The sequence below is a fragment of the Hyla sarda genome, chromosome 9 (assembly GCF_029499605.1).
Source record: "Hyla sarda isolate aHylSar1 chromosome 9, aHylSar1.hap1, whole genome shotgun sequence".
Classification (NCBI taxonomy): domain Eukaryota; kingdom Metazoa; phylum Chordata; class Amphibia; order Anura; family Hylidae; genus Hyla; species Hyla sarda.
Window position 1 is genome coordinate 125,487,129 of NC_079197.1, and position 19,247 is coordinate 125,506,375.

The 19,247-nt window shown below is 45.6% G+C and overlaps 1 protein-coding gene across 6 annotated transcripts in view; it reads left to right on the top strand.

The window, feature by feature from the left end:
- MAP7D3 (MAP7 domain containing 3) overlaps positions 1 to 19,247 on the top strand; it is a 93,802-nt gene that overhangs the window by 63,773 nt on the left and 10,782 nt on the right. For all 6 annotated transcript variants that reach the window (XM_056541004.1, XM_056541003.1, XM_056541006.1 and 3 more), the window contains 7 exons: positions 5,800 to 5,935; positions 7,149 to 7,329; positions 8,273 to 8,377; positions 8,734 to 8,787; positions 12,578 to 12,635; positions 13,816 to 14,014; positions 17,808 to 18,091. In XM_056541004.1, coding sequence (XP_056396979.1) covers positions 5,800 to 5,935; positions 7,149 to 7,329; positions 8,273 to 8,377; positions 8,734 to 8,787; positions 12,578 to 12,635; positions 13,816 to 14,014; positions 17,808 to 18,091 — 1,017 coding nt within the window. The remainder of the gene's footprint in view (positions 1 to 5,799; positions 5,936 to 7,148; positions 7,330 to 8,272; positions 8,378 to 8,733; positions 8,788 to 12,577; positions 12,636 to 13,815; positions 14,015 to 17,807; positions 18,092 to 19,247) is intronic.

Here is a 19,247-nt window from a genome sequence, read left to right on the forward strand (position 1 = left end):
GTTCCCTGTTTCCCCATTGCGAGTAAGGGTGCACAGACATTGCGTATATGCGCTGTTCACCCCCCCTCGCCAACAGTTAGCGCCTGGGTTGGTACCTCATGGGTCCAGGTCCCCCTATTTCCCTGCTTGCCTCGCTCGCGCATAGCAGCCAGGCGTGATGCAGATAAATAAAGCTGACTGAAGACTTCACTGAAGACTCCATTAGGTAAGTTCTTCTGACTGAGGTAAATACTTTCCTCCCTTTTCTCCTTAGGTACGGACTTGCAACCTCTGGAGACCCCCTGTTTTTGGCCCACCTTTCAGGTTATGGGGCTGGCTTATACAGGGGCTGGACTTTTATTCTGGGGAGCAATGGCATTTCAGGGGGCATGTAATTTATTGGGCACTTCACTGTATGTGTGTGTGTTTCTTGCGACTATGTCTGCAGCGCCTTATATGTGGCTGTCAGCCACTGCGCTGGTACGGGCCGTGCTCTCTGTGCCGGCTTACTGTCACTTCTCCGACAGCGCCTTATATGCGGCTGACAGCCGCGGCGCTGGTTCGGGCCAGGCGCTCTCAGCGCCGGCTTACTTTCATTTTCTCCGGCAGTCTCTGCCGGCGTATAGGCCGCCCGCTCTATTTCCCGAGCGCATATGCGGCTGACATGTGCGCTCGGGACAAGGAGCGGGCGCCATTACAGCTTCTTCTCGGCAGTGCATAGCTCCGCCCACAGGGCGGTCGGAGCTCTTCAGAGGCGCGATGTAGCCTCCAATCAGCTCCGTGGGCGCGAATTTCAGTTAGGAGGGGCCAATTAGTTAGTGCCTCTGCTTCAGGCACACCCCTCTCTCCCTATTGGCTGGCACTCTAGCTGCACGGAGCCGAGTTCTCCTCACTGCAGCTGCCTGGGGTTACAGACTAGGGTGAGAAAGTCCCTGCCTTTTTTTCTCATTATGTCAGTACCCAGAGCTGTTCCTCCCTCTAAACAGAATCCTGGAACGTCAGTGATTTATTTTGCCTGTAAGCACTGTAATACCAAGATGCCTGGCTCTTCTGAGCCCACTTGCCCTGCCTGCTCCACTGCTCTCCCAGACCCCCTGGTACCCCCTGATGCCCTTTCGGTTCAGGTGGATTCAGCCGCTCCACCAGCGTGGGTTTCTTCCCTGACCCAGTATATGGCTGTCTTGACCCAAGTCTCCAGTTTGGTGGCTGAGGCCCCCCCGGGAAGTGGTGTCCACCTTGTGGGGGTCTTTCTTGCACAGGGCCTCTGAGAGGGCCCGCTCCTCGTCTCCACATACTTCAAGCTCTCACAAGCATACTAGGGGTGCCTCGTCTGACTCTTCCATTGAGTCTTGATAGACGTGGGCGTTCCCCTCGTGGGTACCGGCCGCTCAGGTTCGCCCCCCTCCAGGACTGCCTCTAATCGTTCACATTCTCCTGGTGAACTGGCGGACGAGGCTTCCGAGCCGGCATCTGACTCAGAGGGCCGCTCGGATTCAGTTGAAACAGTGAACTCATTGGTGACAGCCATAAGAGACACCTTTCACTTAGAGGACCCAGGATCTTCGGATGTCACTCCAGGAGTATCCTTTCATCGTGCTAAGCCAGCACCTCAAAGGTTCAGCTCTCACGCTGACTTTGACGACATTCTAGAATCTGCATGGAAACATCCAGACAAGAGGTTCCCGGGAATCAAGATGATTCAAGAACTTTATCCATTTGAGAAGGACTTTGTCAGTAAGGTGGTTTCCCCTCCCTCTGTGGATCAACCAATCTCCCGCATCTCTAAGGCGACTACACTGCCACTGGCAGATGCCGCTGCCTTCAAGGATTCCACGGACAAGAAGGTAGAATCATTAGCAAAGTTTGCCTCTGAAGCAGCTGGCTCTTCTTCCCATCTTCACCTCCACATGGGCAAGGCCCCTTAGGAATGGTGCCAAAAGCTCCATCAGGATATCTTAGCGGGATCCCCCCCAGAGGATCTATCTGTCCTGGCTCTCCAATGCTTTAAATCTGGGGACTTCCTGTGCGTAGCTTCCATGCATTCAGCCCGTTGTTCTGCCTTTGCTGTGGGTCACCTAGCGGCTCTCCGCCGCTTTGTGGCTTAAAGCTTGGAATGCGGATGCCGCTTCCAAAAGGTCTCTCACTGTGCTTCCTTTTACGGTAGGGGGGGGGGGGCATCCTTTTGGCAAGCTCCTTGATGAGATTATCTCTGAGGCGACGGGAGGTAAGAGTTCATTGTTGCCTCAAAATAAGGCTCGCCCTACTTCCCAAGGGAAGTCCTCTACCTTTTGGTCCTTTCGGATTCTTGGCTCCAGCAAAGGGTCCGGGCAGGCGCCTTCGCAGGACAAGAAGGCTACTTCGTTCCGGGCGCGTCGGACTCCAACCGGTCCGGCCGTTTTGCGCCCAAATCAGGCAACCGCAAACCCACTTCTGCATGAAGTGAGGCCCCCACCTGCGGCTTTTTCTCGGGTGGGAGGTCGTCTCTTACTTTTTCGAGACATCTGGACCTTGGGTCAGGGACGTGGTGTCCAACGGTTACCGAATCGAATTCGCCTCCCTTCCGGGGGATCGCTTTTTTCGATCCAGGGCCCCCCGGTCGCCTTTTCTGGCGAAGCAATTTCGAGATGCTCTCCAGTCTCTGGGGTTATCGTTCCTGTTCCTCCAGGGGAACGGTTTCAGGGTTTCTATTCCAATCTTTTTGTGGTTCCCAAGAAGGACGGTTCTGTGCGATCAATCCTAGACCTCAAGCGTCTCAACCATCATCTTCTCATCCGTCACTTCCGAATGGAATCTCTCCGTTCGGTGGTGGCGTCCCTGGAACAAGGGGAGTTTCTTTCATCGGTGGACATCAAGGATGCCTACCTCCATGTGCCAATATTTCCAGGCCATCATCGGTACCTCCGCTTTGCGGTTCTGGAGGGGCATTTTCAATTCGTAGCCCTCCCGTTTGGTCTGGCCTCGGCTCCTCGGGTCTTAACCAAGATCCTTGCGCCAGTGATGGGCCTGTTACAGGCGAGGGGAGTCACGGTGATACCCTACCTGAACGACAGTCTCATCAAGGCTCCAACCAGAGCCCAGACTCTGGAGAATCTGGACGTCACTCTCCACACTCTGGATCCCTTCGGGTGGATGGTCAACCGGGACAAGTCAGTCCTCTGTCCTACCCAGTCTATAACCTTCTTGGGACTTCGCTTTGACACGGCCTCTGCCCAAATTTGCCTCCCGCCGGACAAACGTCTGGCGCTTCTGTCGGGGTCCGCTCCCTTCGGACCCAGGTCAGTCCCCATCCTCACTTGTATGAAAGTCCTGGGTCGGATGGTGGCAACTCTGGAGGCCGTACCCTTTGCCCAGTTTCATTACAACCCCCTTCAACTGGCGATTCTCTCTCGATGGGACAGGTCTCCTCTGTCCCTCGATCGTTAGATTGTTCTCCCTCGCAGGGGCCGTCAGTCTCTGCTCTGGTGGCTCCGCTCCCCCTTTCTTCTCCAAGGGCGGTCATTTCATCCCCTTCACTGGCAGGTAGTTACAACGGATGCCAGCCTGTCGGGCTGGGGCGGCGTGTTCAGGGATTGGACAGTTCAGGGACTCTGGTCTTCCCGAGAGACCCTTCTTCCGATAAACATATTGGAATTAAGGGCGATTCTTCTTTGTCTTCTTCATTGGGAGTCCCGTCTTCAGTCCCGTCCTGTCCGCGTCCAGTCGGACAACACCACGGCCGTGGCGTACATAAATCGACAAGGCGGCACTCGCAGCTCGGTAGCCATGGCCAAGGTGACCAAAATTCTCATCTGGGCGGAAAGCAAGTCCGGGACCCTCAGGCTCTGGCTGTGGGTGCCCTAGTGATTCCTTGGGCGGGGTTTGCCCTACCCTATCTGTTCCCTCCCCTTCCGCTCCTTCCCAGGGCTCTGAGGAAGCTCAAAGCAGAGGGTTCCCCGCCATTTTGGTAGCTCCAGATTGGCCCCGAAGGTCGTGGTACGCTGACGTAGTCAGGCTCCTGGAATACGCTCCACTGCGCCTTCCGCTCTGTCCGGACCTGCTCTCTCAGGGTCGTCTTTGCCACCCCAATTTATAGTCGCTGCATTTGACGGCGTGGCGGTTGAGACCGTGGTTTTGAGGGCCCGCGGGTTCTCTTCCCAAGTCATTCTTACCATGCTCAGGGCTCGTAAGCCCTCCTCCGCAAGAATTTACCACCGTACTTGGCGGTCATATTTTCGTTGGTGTGAAGCTCTGGATTTATCCCCTGTAACCTTCTCGGTTCCCCGTCTTCTCTCCTTTTTGCAGTCTGGTTTGGAACTGGGGTTGTCTCTCAGTTCCCTTAAAGGTCAGGTTTCGGCCCTTGCTATTCTTTTCCAGTGGCCCCTGGCTTCTATTCTCATGTCCGGACCTTCCTTCAAGGAGTGGCGCATGCTGTTCCTCATCGGTCACCCTCTCCCCCTTGGGACTTGAGTCTTGTTCTGAGTGCCCTCCAGGGCGAACCCTTTGAGCCCCTTAGAGAGGTGTCTCTCTGGCTCCTTTCTTGGAAAGGGGCCTTTCTTGTTGCTATCACCTCCATTCGGAGGGTGTCTGAATAGCTCTCTCCTGCCATTCTCCGTTTCTGGTGATCCACCAGGACAAGGTTGTTTTCCGGCCAGATCCTTCCTTTTTGCCTAAGGTGGTTTCGGCCTTTCATCTCAATGAGGACATTGTCCTCCCATCTTTTTGCCCTGCTCCTTCTCATCCTAAGGAGCGCTTACTACACAAGCTGGATGTAGTTTGGGCTGTTCGGTCTTATCTCTCCATCACTTCTTCGTTTCGTCAGTGTGATTCCTTTTTAGTCCTTACAGAAGCTCGTCGTAAGGGACAGTCTGCTTCCAAGGCCACCATTTCTCAGTGGATTCGGTCCGCCATTTCGGAAGCCTATCGCTGTAAGGGGAAGATTCCTCCTTTCAGGGTTGTGGCTCATTCTACCATTCTGTTGGGGCATCCTGAGCTCTCCAGAATAGAGCCTCGGCCTCTCAGATTTGCAAGGCGGCTACCTGGTCGACTTTGCATACTTTCTCGAGGTTCTACCGAGTTCATACCTTCGCATCGGCTGATGCGAGTCTGGGCCGTAAAGTGTTGCAGGTGGCAGTGGAACGGCCGTCTGCCTGACTGCTTATCTGCCCACCCAAGGGACAGCTTTGGTACGTCCCATTGTCTGTGTCCCCCAATGGAGCTGATAGAGAAAAGGAGATTTTTGTTTACTTACCGTAAAATCTCTTTCTCGCAGGATCCATTGGAGGACACAGCTCCCGCCCTCTTTTGGGGTTTCCTTTGGTTCTCTGTCCCAGGGTGTGTTCAGTTATGTTTTTCTCTTCTGGTTCTCGGACAGTTTTGGTTTTCTTTGACCTGTTGGTCTCCTATTGCTCTGGAACTTAAACTGATTACCTCAGGGCCTGAAGGCGGGTATATCCTGCTGGGAGGAGCCGACTTTTTTTATTACCATAGTGACACACCTCCTAGAGACAGCAAGATACACCCACTGTCTGTGTCCCCCAATGGATCCTTTGAGAAAGTGATTTTACGGTAAGTAAACATAATTCTCATTTTTGCTGCTCCATTTTGCTTTTGGATAAAAAAAAAAAAATAAAAACTATATAAAAGACTTGCACACACATCACCTGTAATGGAATATCTCCCATTAAGTTATAGAACTGGTATCATAGGTTGAATAATGTAATTTTTACTAAGTAATCAATAAAATGGCAAAGTTGCAGTGGTAAATTATTTTTTTTCCCCAAGGAATTAGAAAATATAAATTTTGAAGCAATACAAATATAAGAAAATGTATTTAATTCCCAGAACCCAGTAACAAGACCATATCAGGGAGTGCGACTGCTGAGGAAGCTGCAAAACTATTAGCTGAAAACCGGCGTCTTGCACGGGAGCAAAGAGAGCGCGAGGAGCAAGAGCGCATTCAGAGACAACACGAAGAAAAGTAAGATTTAATAAATCTGCCCGGCACCAGAGGTCACGGTTTTACCACAAACGTAAATTGGTTTAAACTGACTCATTATGGGAAATTTAAGCATATTTTTAAATATACAAGCATTTTTTAAAAATTTCCTATTTAAAGGGGTAGTCCAATGCTGAAAAACTTATCCCTTATCCTAAGGGACCCTGACTCGCTTGCCAGATAGCGGGTGTCAACCACCGTACGAAGCGGCGGCTGACACGTCCCCTCAATGCATTGCTATGGCAGAGCCGGAGATTGCAGAAGGCAGCGCTCCAGCTCTGCCATAGAGTTGTATTGAGGGGCCGTGTCAGCTGCCGCTTCGTGCAGAGGTCAACACGCCCCCTTCCCTTAGGATAGGGAATACGTTTTCCAGCACTGGATATCTCCTTTAAGAGATTCATACTTACTAATTCCCCATGTTCTTTTTGTTGTTTTGCCCTGTTGCGCTTGGTTACGACTGTCTTAGGGCATCTATGCGTACTCGCAAGTTCAGCTGCATATTGCATTTTAGTCTCTGTGTATGCAAGCAAGGGGGGGATTGTGGAAAATGTGTGCTCTTTTGCATAGCAACAGAAACTTCACTTTGTGGGCAAATCCCTTTAATGCCAAGTCTCACCTGCTTTTTGAAAAATGGTGTCCTTGGCATAAAGAAGACAAAAAGTTGTGGCTTGAGCCTATTCTATGCAAAAACACTGGCAGAGCACCAACATAAATACCCCATATTGTCTCAATATCCATTTGACTTCATATAGAAGCTTTCCACTGAGCCTGTCTTTAGCTGTAACTCCAGCTGCAGAAGCATTGAACTATAGCTACTGCATGCAATACGTGTGCCTGTATAGTGGACAGAATGGCCACATTTGTCATGTAAGCACTTTTCTGTAAAATACAGCTGACTCCTATAACTACTTATTCTATATAAGATGCCAGAGGGCACAAAATAAAATATGTATTTATATATGATATATTCTGTACCCTTCAGGCAGCTCAGTATGGTGACGGATCCTTTTTTTAATTGAAAAGTAGCAGTATGGTTGACTGTAGTAAAATGGGACCAACTTAATTACTGATACATTTTATATTTTACAAAAATGAAGAGGCTGTTGTCTAATTGGCTTATACATTTTCAGTAGGGAAAAACTACACTTTCTCTTGGGCACTGTGTAATACACTGATTTAACTCGCTGTTTGACAGAATAAGACAGGAAGAAATGGCTCGTAAAGCAGAAGAGGAGAGAGTAAGATTAGAAGAAGAGTCAAAGCTATTGGAGGAGAAGAGAAAGCTGGAAAGAGAGGAGGAAGAAAGACTTGCTCAAGAGCTGAAGATCCGCAGAGACCAAGAAGAACAAGAGCGTCTGGCTGAGCTTCAGCAACAGGTGTGTAAAATGTGTGTGCTTCTAGGGACCAGTGTGTTATCACAATTATCAGCTTTTTACTAAATGTAATGTATTTTCTCACCATTTTCAAGATTGCTGTGCTTGAATGGAAACCCTAGGGACGAAAGTGTTAACAATCCAGCTTAACCCCTTAACAACTTAGGACTTAAATGTATGTCCTGGTGCCCGGGTACTTATTGCACAAAGATGTACATTTAAGTCCTGTACTTGTAGCAAGCACAGGAGCTGTGATCGCTTAATGCCCAGCAGATCAGCATTTTAAATTATCCCAGTGGTAAAATTATGTTTCATCTGATCCGACAAAGAAATGTAATATTCAGTAGTCAGAGAATCATTTTATACATCCGAAAATGTGCTGATAGGTGTTGGTGAAATGCATCAACTTAGGCTGTGTAGTTTGCAGACAATTCTCTAAACTAGATCATGATGGCAAACATTGTTAGGTCTGCAGTTGTGGTAACACTGACTGTAAACAGCTATTTTGAAAATGGTGAAAACTTGGAACACAAATATTTTTTTTCAATTACATAGTGAATAATCTTTATTGACATAAAACGGATATAGTATGATAGCAATTTCCCCACTATAATAATCAATAGCATATTTGCTGTGTGGTGGGGGTCCGTTTGCTTGGACCCCTAGCAATTCTTGGAAGGAAGGCTTAGCAGTGCTGCTTTTCCTGCTCAGGTTAAATCTTTGCAAGCATTGGGGCTATGTTTCCTGCACAGTAGGTGCTTGGAAGAGCAACTTTGCAGGGAATAAGGCAGAGAGATCTCAGACCCCTTCATCCATGTGATCAGCAGGGGTTACAGAATTCGGACCCCTACCAATACTAATGTTATGCCAGATCCTAGTGATATGTTATAACGGTATTTGGTATAATGGTGTAACAGTGTCAATATAATATGTCTTTTCACTTCAGAGAGAAGAAGCAGAAGCCAAAGCTCTTGAAGAAGCTGAGAAACAAAGACAAGAGCGGGAAAAAATCATGCAGCAAAATATGCAGGAAAGAATGCAAAGGAAAAAGGTATACAATTAACAGGACACATCTGACTGTTCAGACACTAATACTGTGCTTTTTTAATTAACCACTTTATGTTACTACAGAATTCAGTTAAGTACCAGGATAACATATAATAAGGTTTTATCCTGAGATTGATAGGGTTTTATCGCATTACAATTTTTGCATTTTATAAACTGGTTTTGGCAGAATTTTTTATAAATTTTTCTTTCAGCCCATAATACATACATATATAAATATATATAATATATTATATATCTACACCTAGAATGGTAACGAAACAACCAGATCAGGAGAAGGCTTTTAGGTATGGCCATATCCCATTTGTTTGACATGTTACTCTTTTTTTTTTTTTTTTATAGCGAATTCAAGAAATAATGAAGAGAACTAGGAAGAACGATGAGAATGATGTTAAGGTAAGTGATTCTGTATCTGACTATCTTACTGTTATTTGGATTGAATTGTAATTTGTTTTATTACTGTACACAACAAATAATGCTATGCTAAATCTACCATATTTCTGCATAAATATGCTGATCTTATGACGATTCTCATGGGGACTATAATAATGGCCAGAGGAGGATCGTGACTTGGGGGGTTTTCAACTCTAAAATGTCTACATGCCTCTTAACAGATAACCCCTTAAGGACAATGGATGTACTCCTACGCCCCCGTTTCCGAGTCCTTAAGGACCGAGGACGTAGGAGTACGTCCTGTCCATTCCCGGTCCCCTGCAGCCAGCTGGAGCGGAGCGGAGCCGGCGCCCGATACCTGCTGATATCGATCAGCAGGCATCGCTGCATATCGCCCAGGGGGGTCATGATGACCCCCCATGTCGGCGATGGCCCCAGATCGCTGAACAATTCAGCCCAGCGATCTGCGGCGGATTCCGGGTCAATTGGGTCTCCAGTGACCCGGAATTACTGGCTGATCGGCCCCGAACAGCCATAGCCAGCAGGGGTGAGGTGGCACTGGTGCCACCTCACGATCGCCCTGATTCGTTGGGCGGTTTACCGGCCGACCAATCAGGGCACCTGCTGCGAGTGTCACTCCCACAACCCGATCCGCCCCTCTTCCTGTTGGGATCGGGGCCCCAGGAGCAGCTGCGGCGAGGGACTGACCTGCAGCGTGGATCAGCAGTTGGACGTGAGTGACGGCCTCCTGCTGTTGCTTAGCAACAGCTCCCAGCATGCAAAAAGGGCATTCTGGGAGCTGTAGTTAAGCAACAGCAGGAGGCAGACCACCACAACTCCCAACATTTCCTTATGGGCATGCTGGGACTTATAGTTTTGCAACAGCTGGAGGCACATTTTTTCTATGGAAAAGTGTACCTTCAGCTGTTGTATAACTACAACTCCCAGCTTGCACAAACAGCTAAAGTGCATGCTGGGAGTTGTAGTTTTGCAACAGCTGGAGGCACACTGAGTTAAGTAGCAAACCAGTGTGTCTCCAGCTGTTGCATAACTACAATCGCCAGCAAAAGTACTATGCCTCCAGCTGTTGCATAACTACAAGTCCCAGCATGCCCTTTCACTGTCTGTACATGCTGGGGGTTGTAGCTTTTGCAACAGCTGAAGGCACACTGGTTGCAAAACACTAAGTTTGTTACCAAACTCGGTGTTTTACAACCAGTGTGCCTCCAGCTTGCACTGATAGACCGTACATGCTGGGAGTTGTAGTTTTGCAACAGCTGGATGTTTCTCCCCCCAATGTGAATGTACAGGGTACACTCACATGGGCGGAGGTTTACAGTAAGTATCCGGCTGCAAGTTTGAGCTGCGGCAAATTTTCTGCCGCAGCTCAAACTGCCAGCGAGAAACTACTGTGAACCCCCGCCCGTGCGACTCTACCCTAAAAACACTACACTACACTAACACAAAATAAAATAAAAAGTAAAAAACACTACATATACACATACCCCTATACAACCCCCCTCCCCAATAAAAATGACGTCTGGTATGCCACTGTTTCCAAAACGGAGCCTCCAGCTGTTGCAAAACAACTACTCCCAGTATTACCAGACAGCCACTGACTGTCCAGGCATGCTGGGAGTTTTACAACAGCTGGAGGCACCCTGTTTGGGAAACACTGGCGTAGAATACCCCTATGTCCACCCCTATGCAAGCCCCTAATTTAGGCCTCAAATGCGCATGGCGCTCTTTCGCTTTGGAGCCCTGTCGTATTTCAAGGCAACAGTTTAGGGTCCCATATGGGGTATCTCCGTACTCGGGAGAAATTCTGTTACAAATTTGGGGGGGTATTTTCTGCTATTACCCTTTTTAAAAATGTTAAATTTTTGCAAAACCAAGCATTTTAAGTAAAATTTTTATTTTTATTTTTTACATATGCAAAAGTCGTGAAACACCTGTGGGGTATAAATGTTCATGTTACCCCTTGTTACGTTCCCCAAGGGGTCTTGTTTCCAAAATGGTATGCCATGTGTTTTTTTTTTTTTTGCTGTCCTGGCACCATAGGGGCTTCCTAAATGCGGCATGCCCCCAGAGCAAAATTTGCTTTCAAAAAGCCAAATGTGACTCATTCTCTTCTGTCTTCTGAGACCTGTAGTGCGCCAGCAGAGCACTTTTCACCCCCATATGGGGTGTTTTCTGAATCGGGAGAAATTGGGCTTCAAATTTTGGGGGGTATTTTCTGCAATTACCCTTTTTAAAAATGTAAAATTTTGGGGAACCAAGCATTTTAGGTTAAAAAAAAAAAAAAATAAAATAAAATAAAATATATATATATATATATATATATATATATATATATATATATATATATATATATATATATATATTTATATAATTTTTTATTTTTTTTTGGGCATATGCAAAAGTCGTGAATCACCTTTGGGGTATTAAGGTTCACTTTACCCCTTGTTATGTTCCCCGAGGGGTCTAGTTTCCAAAATGGTATGCCATGTGTTTTTTTTTTTTTTGCTGTTCTGGCACCATAGGGGCTTCCTAAAGGTGACATGCCCCCCAAAATCCCCTTGTCGCTCCTTCTCTTCTGAGTCCTCTTCTGCGCCCGCCGAACACTTTACATAGACATATGAGGTATGTCCTTACTCGAGAGAAATTGGGTTTCAAATACAAGTAAACATTTTCTCCTTTTTACCCCTTGTACCCCTTGTAAAAATTTAAAAATTGGGTCTACAAGAACATGCGAGTGTAAAAAATGAAGATTTTGAATTTTATCCTTCACTTTGCTGCTATTCCTGTTAAACACCTAAAGGGTTAATACACTTACTGAATGTCATTTTGAATACTTTGAGAGGTGCAGGTTTTTATAATGGGGTCATTTATGGGGTATTTCTAATATGAAGACCCTTCAAAACTGAACTGGTCCCTGAAAAATAGTGAGTTTGAAAATTTTGTGAAAAATGTAAAAATTGCTGCCGAACTTTGAAGCCCTCTGGTGTCTTCCAAAAGTAAAAACTCGTCAATTTTATGATGCAAACATAAAGTAGACATATTGCATATGTGAACCAAATTTTTTTTTTATTTGGAATATCCATTTTCCTTAGAAGCAGAGAGCTTCAATAGTTAGAAAAATGCAAAATTTTCATTTTTTTCATCAAATTTGTGTTTTTTTCACCAAGAAAGGATGCAAGGTACCACAAAAATTTACCACTATGTTAAAGTAGAATATGTCACGAAAAAATAATCTCGGAATCAGAATAAGTAAAAGCATTCCAGAGTTATTAATGTTTAAAGTGACAGTGGTCAGAATTGCAAAAAATGCTCTGGTCCTTAAGGTGTAAAATGGCTCAGTCCTTAAGGGGTTAAGTAAAGAATTATTTAATATGACTGTTTTTACAGGCAGTAAAGTTCTTCTGTTATATAGAAAACTAATTTTCAAGTACTTTTTGGGGGAATTCTGAGTAAATATAAAGATGTTCCCCTTTTCACTACCCTCACCTGTTAGTTGAGGATGGCTGCAAAATATGTTTCCCGGTAGGACTTCTAGTATCTGTGCTTTACATGGGCAGGTAATTGATCATAATAGGATAATTGAAAAATGACTGCCAGGACACCCTGTAATCGGTGTGCCACCAAGGGACCCTTCTAACAAAACACTATTGTCCTAAGCTAACTAACAAGGTTAATGTGACACGTATCAGAAATACTTGCTAATTTAAAGAGAATAAATACGTTTAATGGTATTAATATTCTTTATAAATCCATTGTTGCTTCTCATTGAAAGAGTGGAGACAAGTCTGAAGATGATGAAGACAGTGGTGATGCAGAGAAAAATCTAGAAGGTTTGTCACGTTATGTCCAACACATTATTCTTACAATGCATTTAGGTGCTTTTTGTAAAAAGCCTCAGAATAAAGTTTGTTTACCTTTCCTCCGAAAGGAGATTTATACAACCGATCAAAACCTCTTGCATTTAAGTAGATTTGTAGACAAATTCGGCATCCTTTAAATCCAGGTGGATCCCTCAATCAAGTACACTCATTGACAAAAATTAATAATGCACCAAGATGCATAGATAATGGGTTTTGTCATAAGAGGGCGTAAAATTGCCTTCCTATAAAAAAGGATCTCAAAGGTAACTTTTGAATAGTGTACCTCTGCACTTAGCAGAAGGAATTTTGGTGTCAAGGATCTGTAGTCCCAGCCTCAACATCTGTGGGCAAATTTTCCCTATGTATGCCCCTATGCCCAACCATATCTTAACTTGAAACAGTGTATTAGAGCATCCTTTAAATTGTACAATTTTCCTCAATAAACTTTTATACTTTTTCTCTAATATTGTAATCTTTTACATATATATGTGAATGTAATTATAATATATTTCTGGAATTATTTCATATGATTCCAGAATTATATTTTTGCCATTGATTGTAGGTTTACGCTTTGTTATTAAAGGGGTATTCCAGACCAAAACTTTTTTTATATATCAACCGGCTCCGGAAAGTTAAACAGATTTGTAAATTACTTCTATTAAAAAATCTTAATCCTTCCAATAGTTATTAGCTTCTGAAGTTGAGTTGTTGTTTTCTGTCTAACTGCTCTCTGATGACTCACGTCCCGGGAGCTGTGCAGTTCCTATGGGGATATTCTCCCATCATGCACAGCTCCCGGGACGTGACATCATCATTGAGCAGTTAGACAGAAAACTTCAGAAGCTAATAACTATTGGAAGGATTAAGATTTTTTAATAGAAGTAATTTACAAATCTGTTTAACTTTCCGGAGCCAGTTGATATATATAAAAAAAGATTTTGCCTGGAATACCCCTTTAAGTGAAGCTTAGGACAACTTTTACTTTGGAAACATTAGGCATAAAATGTAAAGATGTGTTATTGCTATATGAAATTGGTTGCTTTTAAAAGCAGTTTTTATATATAGGGGACACTATCCAGATTTGTTATTGATAATCAGATCCCAACACTGTGCCACTTGTTTAATTATACACTGTGCCTCTGTCTTTCAGAAAGAGACAATGAAGATGACATTTATGAGGATGCAGATACACCCAGCGAAGTGAGAGAAGAAATAACTGCTCAGGATTCCTTGTCCCAGAAAACTGAAGTGGTGGAAAGCAAAGACTTATTTATTAATGGGGACAGGCTAGATATTGAGGAAAAACTTAATGGTCACTCATCAGAAACTGCATCTACATTAAAGTCAAGGTCAGTGGAGACTCTTGATTGTGGAACATATTGTAAATACACACATTAAACCCTATCTGGATACTATACATTGTTAAAGCGTACCTGTCAGATCGCCTCATCCTGTATGAGTACGTCATCCTGATCATGTACATCAAATTTTTATGTGTCTATGACCTATATTTCTCTCAGAATTCCCTTTATTTACTTGCCATCATTTGCTCAGTGAGGTTTCTGTCCATGCAGAGGCATGGGGTGTGTCCTTCTCTTCTCCTCACTGTGATGACTCCTCCCCTCCCTCCTTCACTCTGACTCGCAGAGGGCCCTAGACCTGCCTGCAGCCCTGTCAATCACTCATCGTGTCCATGACATGTCAATGACGACTGGACACTGCAGGACTGGTATGGTGTCCCAGGAGGCAGGGGGACCCCTAGTGGCCAGTTTTTTGACTGGCTTTTTCAGTATTTCATACTGAAAATTTTCTGATGAAACCAATTGCAAAACATATTGTTTTTGCATGCTTTATAATAGGGATGTCCCAATCCTGATACTAGTATCGGTATCGGGGCCGATACTAGCCATTTACATGGTATCGGGGACTCGTTTAATGTCCCCGATACCATGTCCGATACCTGCTGCCCCTCCGCTGCCCCATTCTCCGGTCCTCCCGTCCGCTTCATAGTCTTCCATGGAGGAGCATGTGACACAACTTCACTCCGCCTCCTCCCCTGCGCCCAGCGTAACGCTACGGAGGAAGCGGAGTGACGTGTATGTCGCATGTTCCTACATACGCCATGATGCGGACCGGGAGGACGGAAGAATGGGGCAGTGGAGCGGTAGCACCCGACGGAGGACAGCCGCAGGTGAGCTGTGTGCTGCTCCTAATGTCTAAAGGGGGGCCCTGCTGCTCCTAATGTCTAAAGGGGGGCCCTGCTGCTCCTAATGTCTAAAGGCGGGTCCTGCTGCTGCTAATGTCTAAAGGGGGGCCCTGCTGCTAATGTCTAAAGGGGGGCCCTGCTGCTAATGTCTAAAGGCGGGCCCTGCTGCTGCTAATGTCTAAAGCGGGGCCCTGCTGCTGCTGATGTCTAAAGCGGGGCCCTGCTGCGGCTAATATCTAAAGGGGGGCCCTGCTGTGGCTAATGTCTAAAGGGGGGCCCTGCTGTGGCTAATGTCTAAAGGGGGGGCCCTGCTGCTGCTAATGTCTAAAGGGGGGGCCCTGCTGCTGCTAATGTCTAAAGGGGGGGCCCTGATGCTGCTAATGTCTAAAGGGGGGGCCCTGCTGCTGCTAATGTCTAAAGGTGGGGCCCTGCTGCTGCTAATGTCTAAAGGGGGGGCCCTGCTGCGGCGGCTAATGTCTAAAGGGGGGGCCCTGCTGCGGCGGCTAATGTCTAAAGGGGGGGCCCTGCGGCGGCTAATGTCTAAAGGGGGGCCCTGCTGCGGCTAATGTCTAAACGGGGGCCCTGCTGCAGCTAATGTCTGAACGGGAAGCCCCTGTCTACAGGGGGGCCTGCAGTCACTAATGTCTGTAAGGGGATACTACCTACTATTAAAGACAATCTTACAGCAGAGTCACTTGCACTAACTTAAATTTATAGGTAGATCGTGCAGGTGACCTGGTTTCTGCCGCTGCTCACCATGTGGTTATCGGTCTCGCCGCCAATGCAAATTCCCTGTTGTGCCCAATGGAGAAGAGAGAAATCTTGGCTCATACTACAGCAGCCGCCTCCATTGTACACAACAAGGACCCACATATCAGCACGGTAAACAGCGCCAGAAACCGCGTCACCCTGCTGTCAGATTCCCTTTAAAATATAAGTACTCGTACTTGGTATCGGCGAGTACTAGAATTAAAGTATCGGTACTCGTACTCGGTCTTAAAAAAATGGTATCGGGACATCCCAACTTTATGACATATCAAAAGTTATTATATCTGACAATACCCATATAAAGCTTTGTTGCTATAAATGCCCGACATCTCCTGAGCGTGGGCCACTGGCTGCCACACTTAGGCAGGCAAGGGAAGGAAAGTTGGTGGTGCACCAACTTTATGCACTTCCTTCTTCATAAATTTCTTTGGGACTACCGGACAATTATGTACATAAGCGTTTGTAATGACAATAATCAACAACAAAAAACGTGGTCTCAAATGGCTGGAGGTGCTCAACCCCAAATGCAGTTGTACATATATACTGGGGGAGTAGATCCTGCCCTTGTAGTCCGTTGCTAGGGGCGATCCCCAGCATAAAAATGCATACAATGGAGGATGCTTGCAGCGGACTACAAGTTCCATAATAGAATCCTACACCAGATAGACGGTGTGGATGTGTAACAATTAGAATAATACAATACAGGAATTTAGGTGCACTACTGTGGTAGATGTATACAGTGACATTGGCTAATCCCTCAACACTGATGTTAAAATTGAGACATTCGCCAGTGTATCCTTAATTTAAGGACACACCAGAGTCCGCACACCAACGCCAAGGTTTCTCAGATGGCACGGGACCTAACGCTAACCTACCTGTGCGTATAAAGCAAAACAGGGGCCAGTGGGCAATTACAGCAGCACTAGGTCGACATGTAGCCTGCTCCCAGTTCCCTCCAGTGTGACTGAGCACACATACAATGGAAGGGGGGAGAGAGGCTACAAGCCCCACCCAAGTTGGCTGATATAGGTGTATGGCCTCACAGGTGCAACCCTAATGCTGCCTGGAAAATGTTCAAGGCGCATTAACATATGGAGTTTACACACCTCCAAGTATAAATGTTTAAACAACAACAAAAAACGTGGTCTCAAATGGCTGGAGGTGCTCAACCCCAAATGCAGTTGTGCATATATACTGGGGGAGCAGATCCTGCCCTTGTAGTCCGTTGCTAGGGGCGATCCCCAGCATAAAATACATACAACGGAGGATGCCTGCAGCGGACTACAAGTGCCACAATAGAATCCTACACCAGATAAACGGTGTGGATGTGTAACAATTAGAATAATACAGTACAGGAATATGGGTGCACTACTGTGGTAGATGTATACAATGACATTGGCTAATCCCTCAACACTGATGTTAAATAATCCCACAATTTTTACACTGCTCATTAGCTATGTGTGTATTGCACATGTCAGAAAGTGCTTCCATATTGAAACAGAGATTGTCAAAGGGAGACGGTGATATATAACAGCTAAATATGTGCGTGTGTATGTGTGTTTACTTTTTTTTTTTTTTTTTCATAAAGCAGAATAATCAATACATACTTGAAGGCAAGACAGTGTCATAATATAAAGTAATGCCAAAGAAAGATGATAATATTGGAATCACAGGCAATATACAATGTACCAACACCTGAATCAGATACCATGTCTTTCAAAGACCTTAAGAGCAGCCACAAGACCTTCCATAAAAGTCCTATATACAGTGTATATAGGATAACATATATGGTGGAGTAAAAAAAGTAAAACAAAATTGTCCTTCATATGTAATGGATGAAGTAGTCCAGATTATGATGAGGTGGACATATAGAAAAATAATGAAACATCACATAAAGAATCCAACCTCAAGCTATTTCAGGAGGGATATCTACAGCAACATTCTGTAGACCAATTCTAGATATTATGGCTTATAGATACAGCAATATGTAGTTCAGCATTGTGTGCAGTTTTTTTTTTTCACCACCTGCAGATGACCATAAACGGCTGATATTGAGTAACATATAACTTTATTATCTCAATTTGCTTTAAGAATAATCTGAATGCAGATAGTTAACAATTGTTATGGATTTTTTTCATGCGTAATAAGCCATTTTCCTCTCTTTCCAGTCAAGTACCAGATGACATCGCTATACTTAGCCAAGATGGAGTGCATTGTAATGAAGATAACACAGCCGATAGTGTACCAAAGCTTAATGGAAAATCGGCAACTTGGACATTTGAGGAAATAATTGACTTGGGAATCCATTCCAAGACTAGCAATTTGTCTGTTGATTCCATTGCTATGGACACCTGTAATCCTGACCTCATAGAAGCTGCTACAATTACCCCAAAATTAGCTTTTGAAGAAGGACAATTGAATTCTTTGTCGGCAACCATTGAAACAGCTGCAGGTACGTTGTTGGCAAGCGCTACTATACTATGGAATTATACATAGACACTAACAATATTTTTAGAGTGTGCATTGGCTTTTTAATGGAGTTTCTGCTATGTAATTAATCTAATGGCATCATGTTATAGAACAGGAAGAGCGGAGTAGATTGATGTATATCTTTGTGGGAATGACACAGTCTGGGGGGGATCTTGGCGGCACATAGCTCCGCCCTTCTTCCCATCACGCATCGCACGAGCTGGGAGGCCAGGCAGCTCCTCCACTTCGGCTCGCGCGGCTGGGGGCAGGGTCCAGTGAGGTTTCCACCTCGCACTGCCCCGCTAGCTCCGCCCTCTTTCCCAACTGCGGGCACTCCGTTCTTCTCGCTCCTGAGCCTGTGGCCCGGCGGGAGCTCGTTATCTGACTTCCTATTTCCCCTAAATTGGAGCTGTGCGGCGTCTTGGCAGGTGGTTCTATAGCACGCTGCTATGAGCTGTCGCTGCTCCAGGGGCTTTCGGTCTGCCTGCAGAGAGATAGGTTCTGCAGGCAGCACTTTGCAGGGATCTCCCTGCGCCCCATGCTCCCTTCCAGCACATTATTGTATAATGTATATTTTTTTTAACACAGGTGTCAAAAAAAAAAATGAAAAAGGAAATATATATATATATATATATATATATATATATATATATAAATATTTTTTTTTTTTTTTTTTTTTCCTTGGTCACTCAGCCCATTTGGTGGGGTTGGGCACCCTCTTATGGCAAGTGCTTGTATTGCACTGTTCTCATCAGTTTAATATCTGCATTGTTGCTCGCTGTCACAGGGGATATATTAGCGCATATGCAGATCACCGCGGCGGGTTATTCACAGGGTTTCACGTTCCCTTGGAGCATACCAGGGGATATATTCTAGCAGTCTGTTTCCTGCTACCACTGAGGGCCATGTCATGCTCAAACTATTTTGTTTTTCTGGCAGACGCCCAGGTTTCCTTGGAGATTCCTCATCTGTTAGGTTTGCCGACCACCCATTTTTGGGGTGTTCTTGGCATGTCATACTAGGTGATTCCCTTCCCCTCTGGCTACCACATCTGCGGCTAGTGCCCTGGATCCCCACATCCAGCTCAGGTCTCCATAGAAATATTCCTGCGGGACATGGATTGGACCGAATACCAGTAT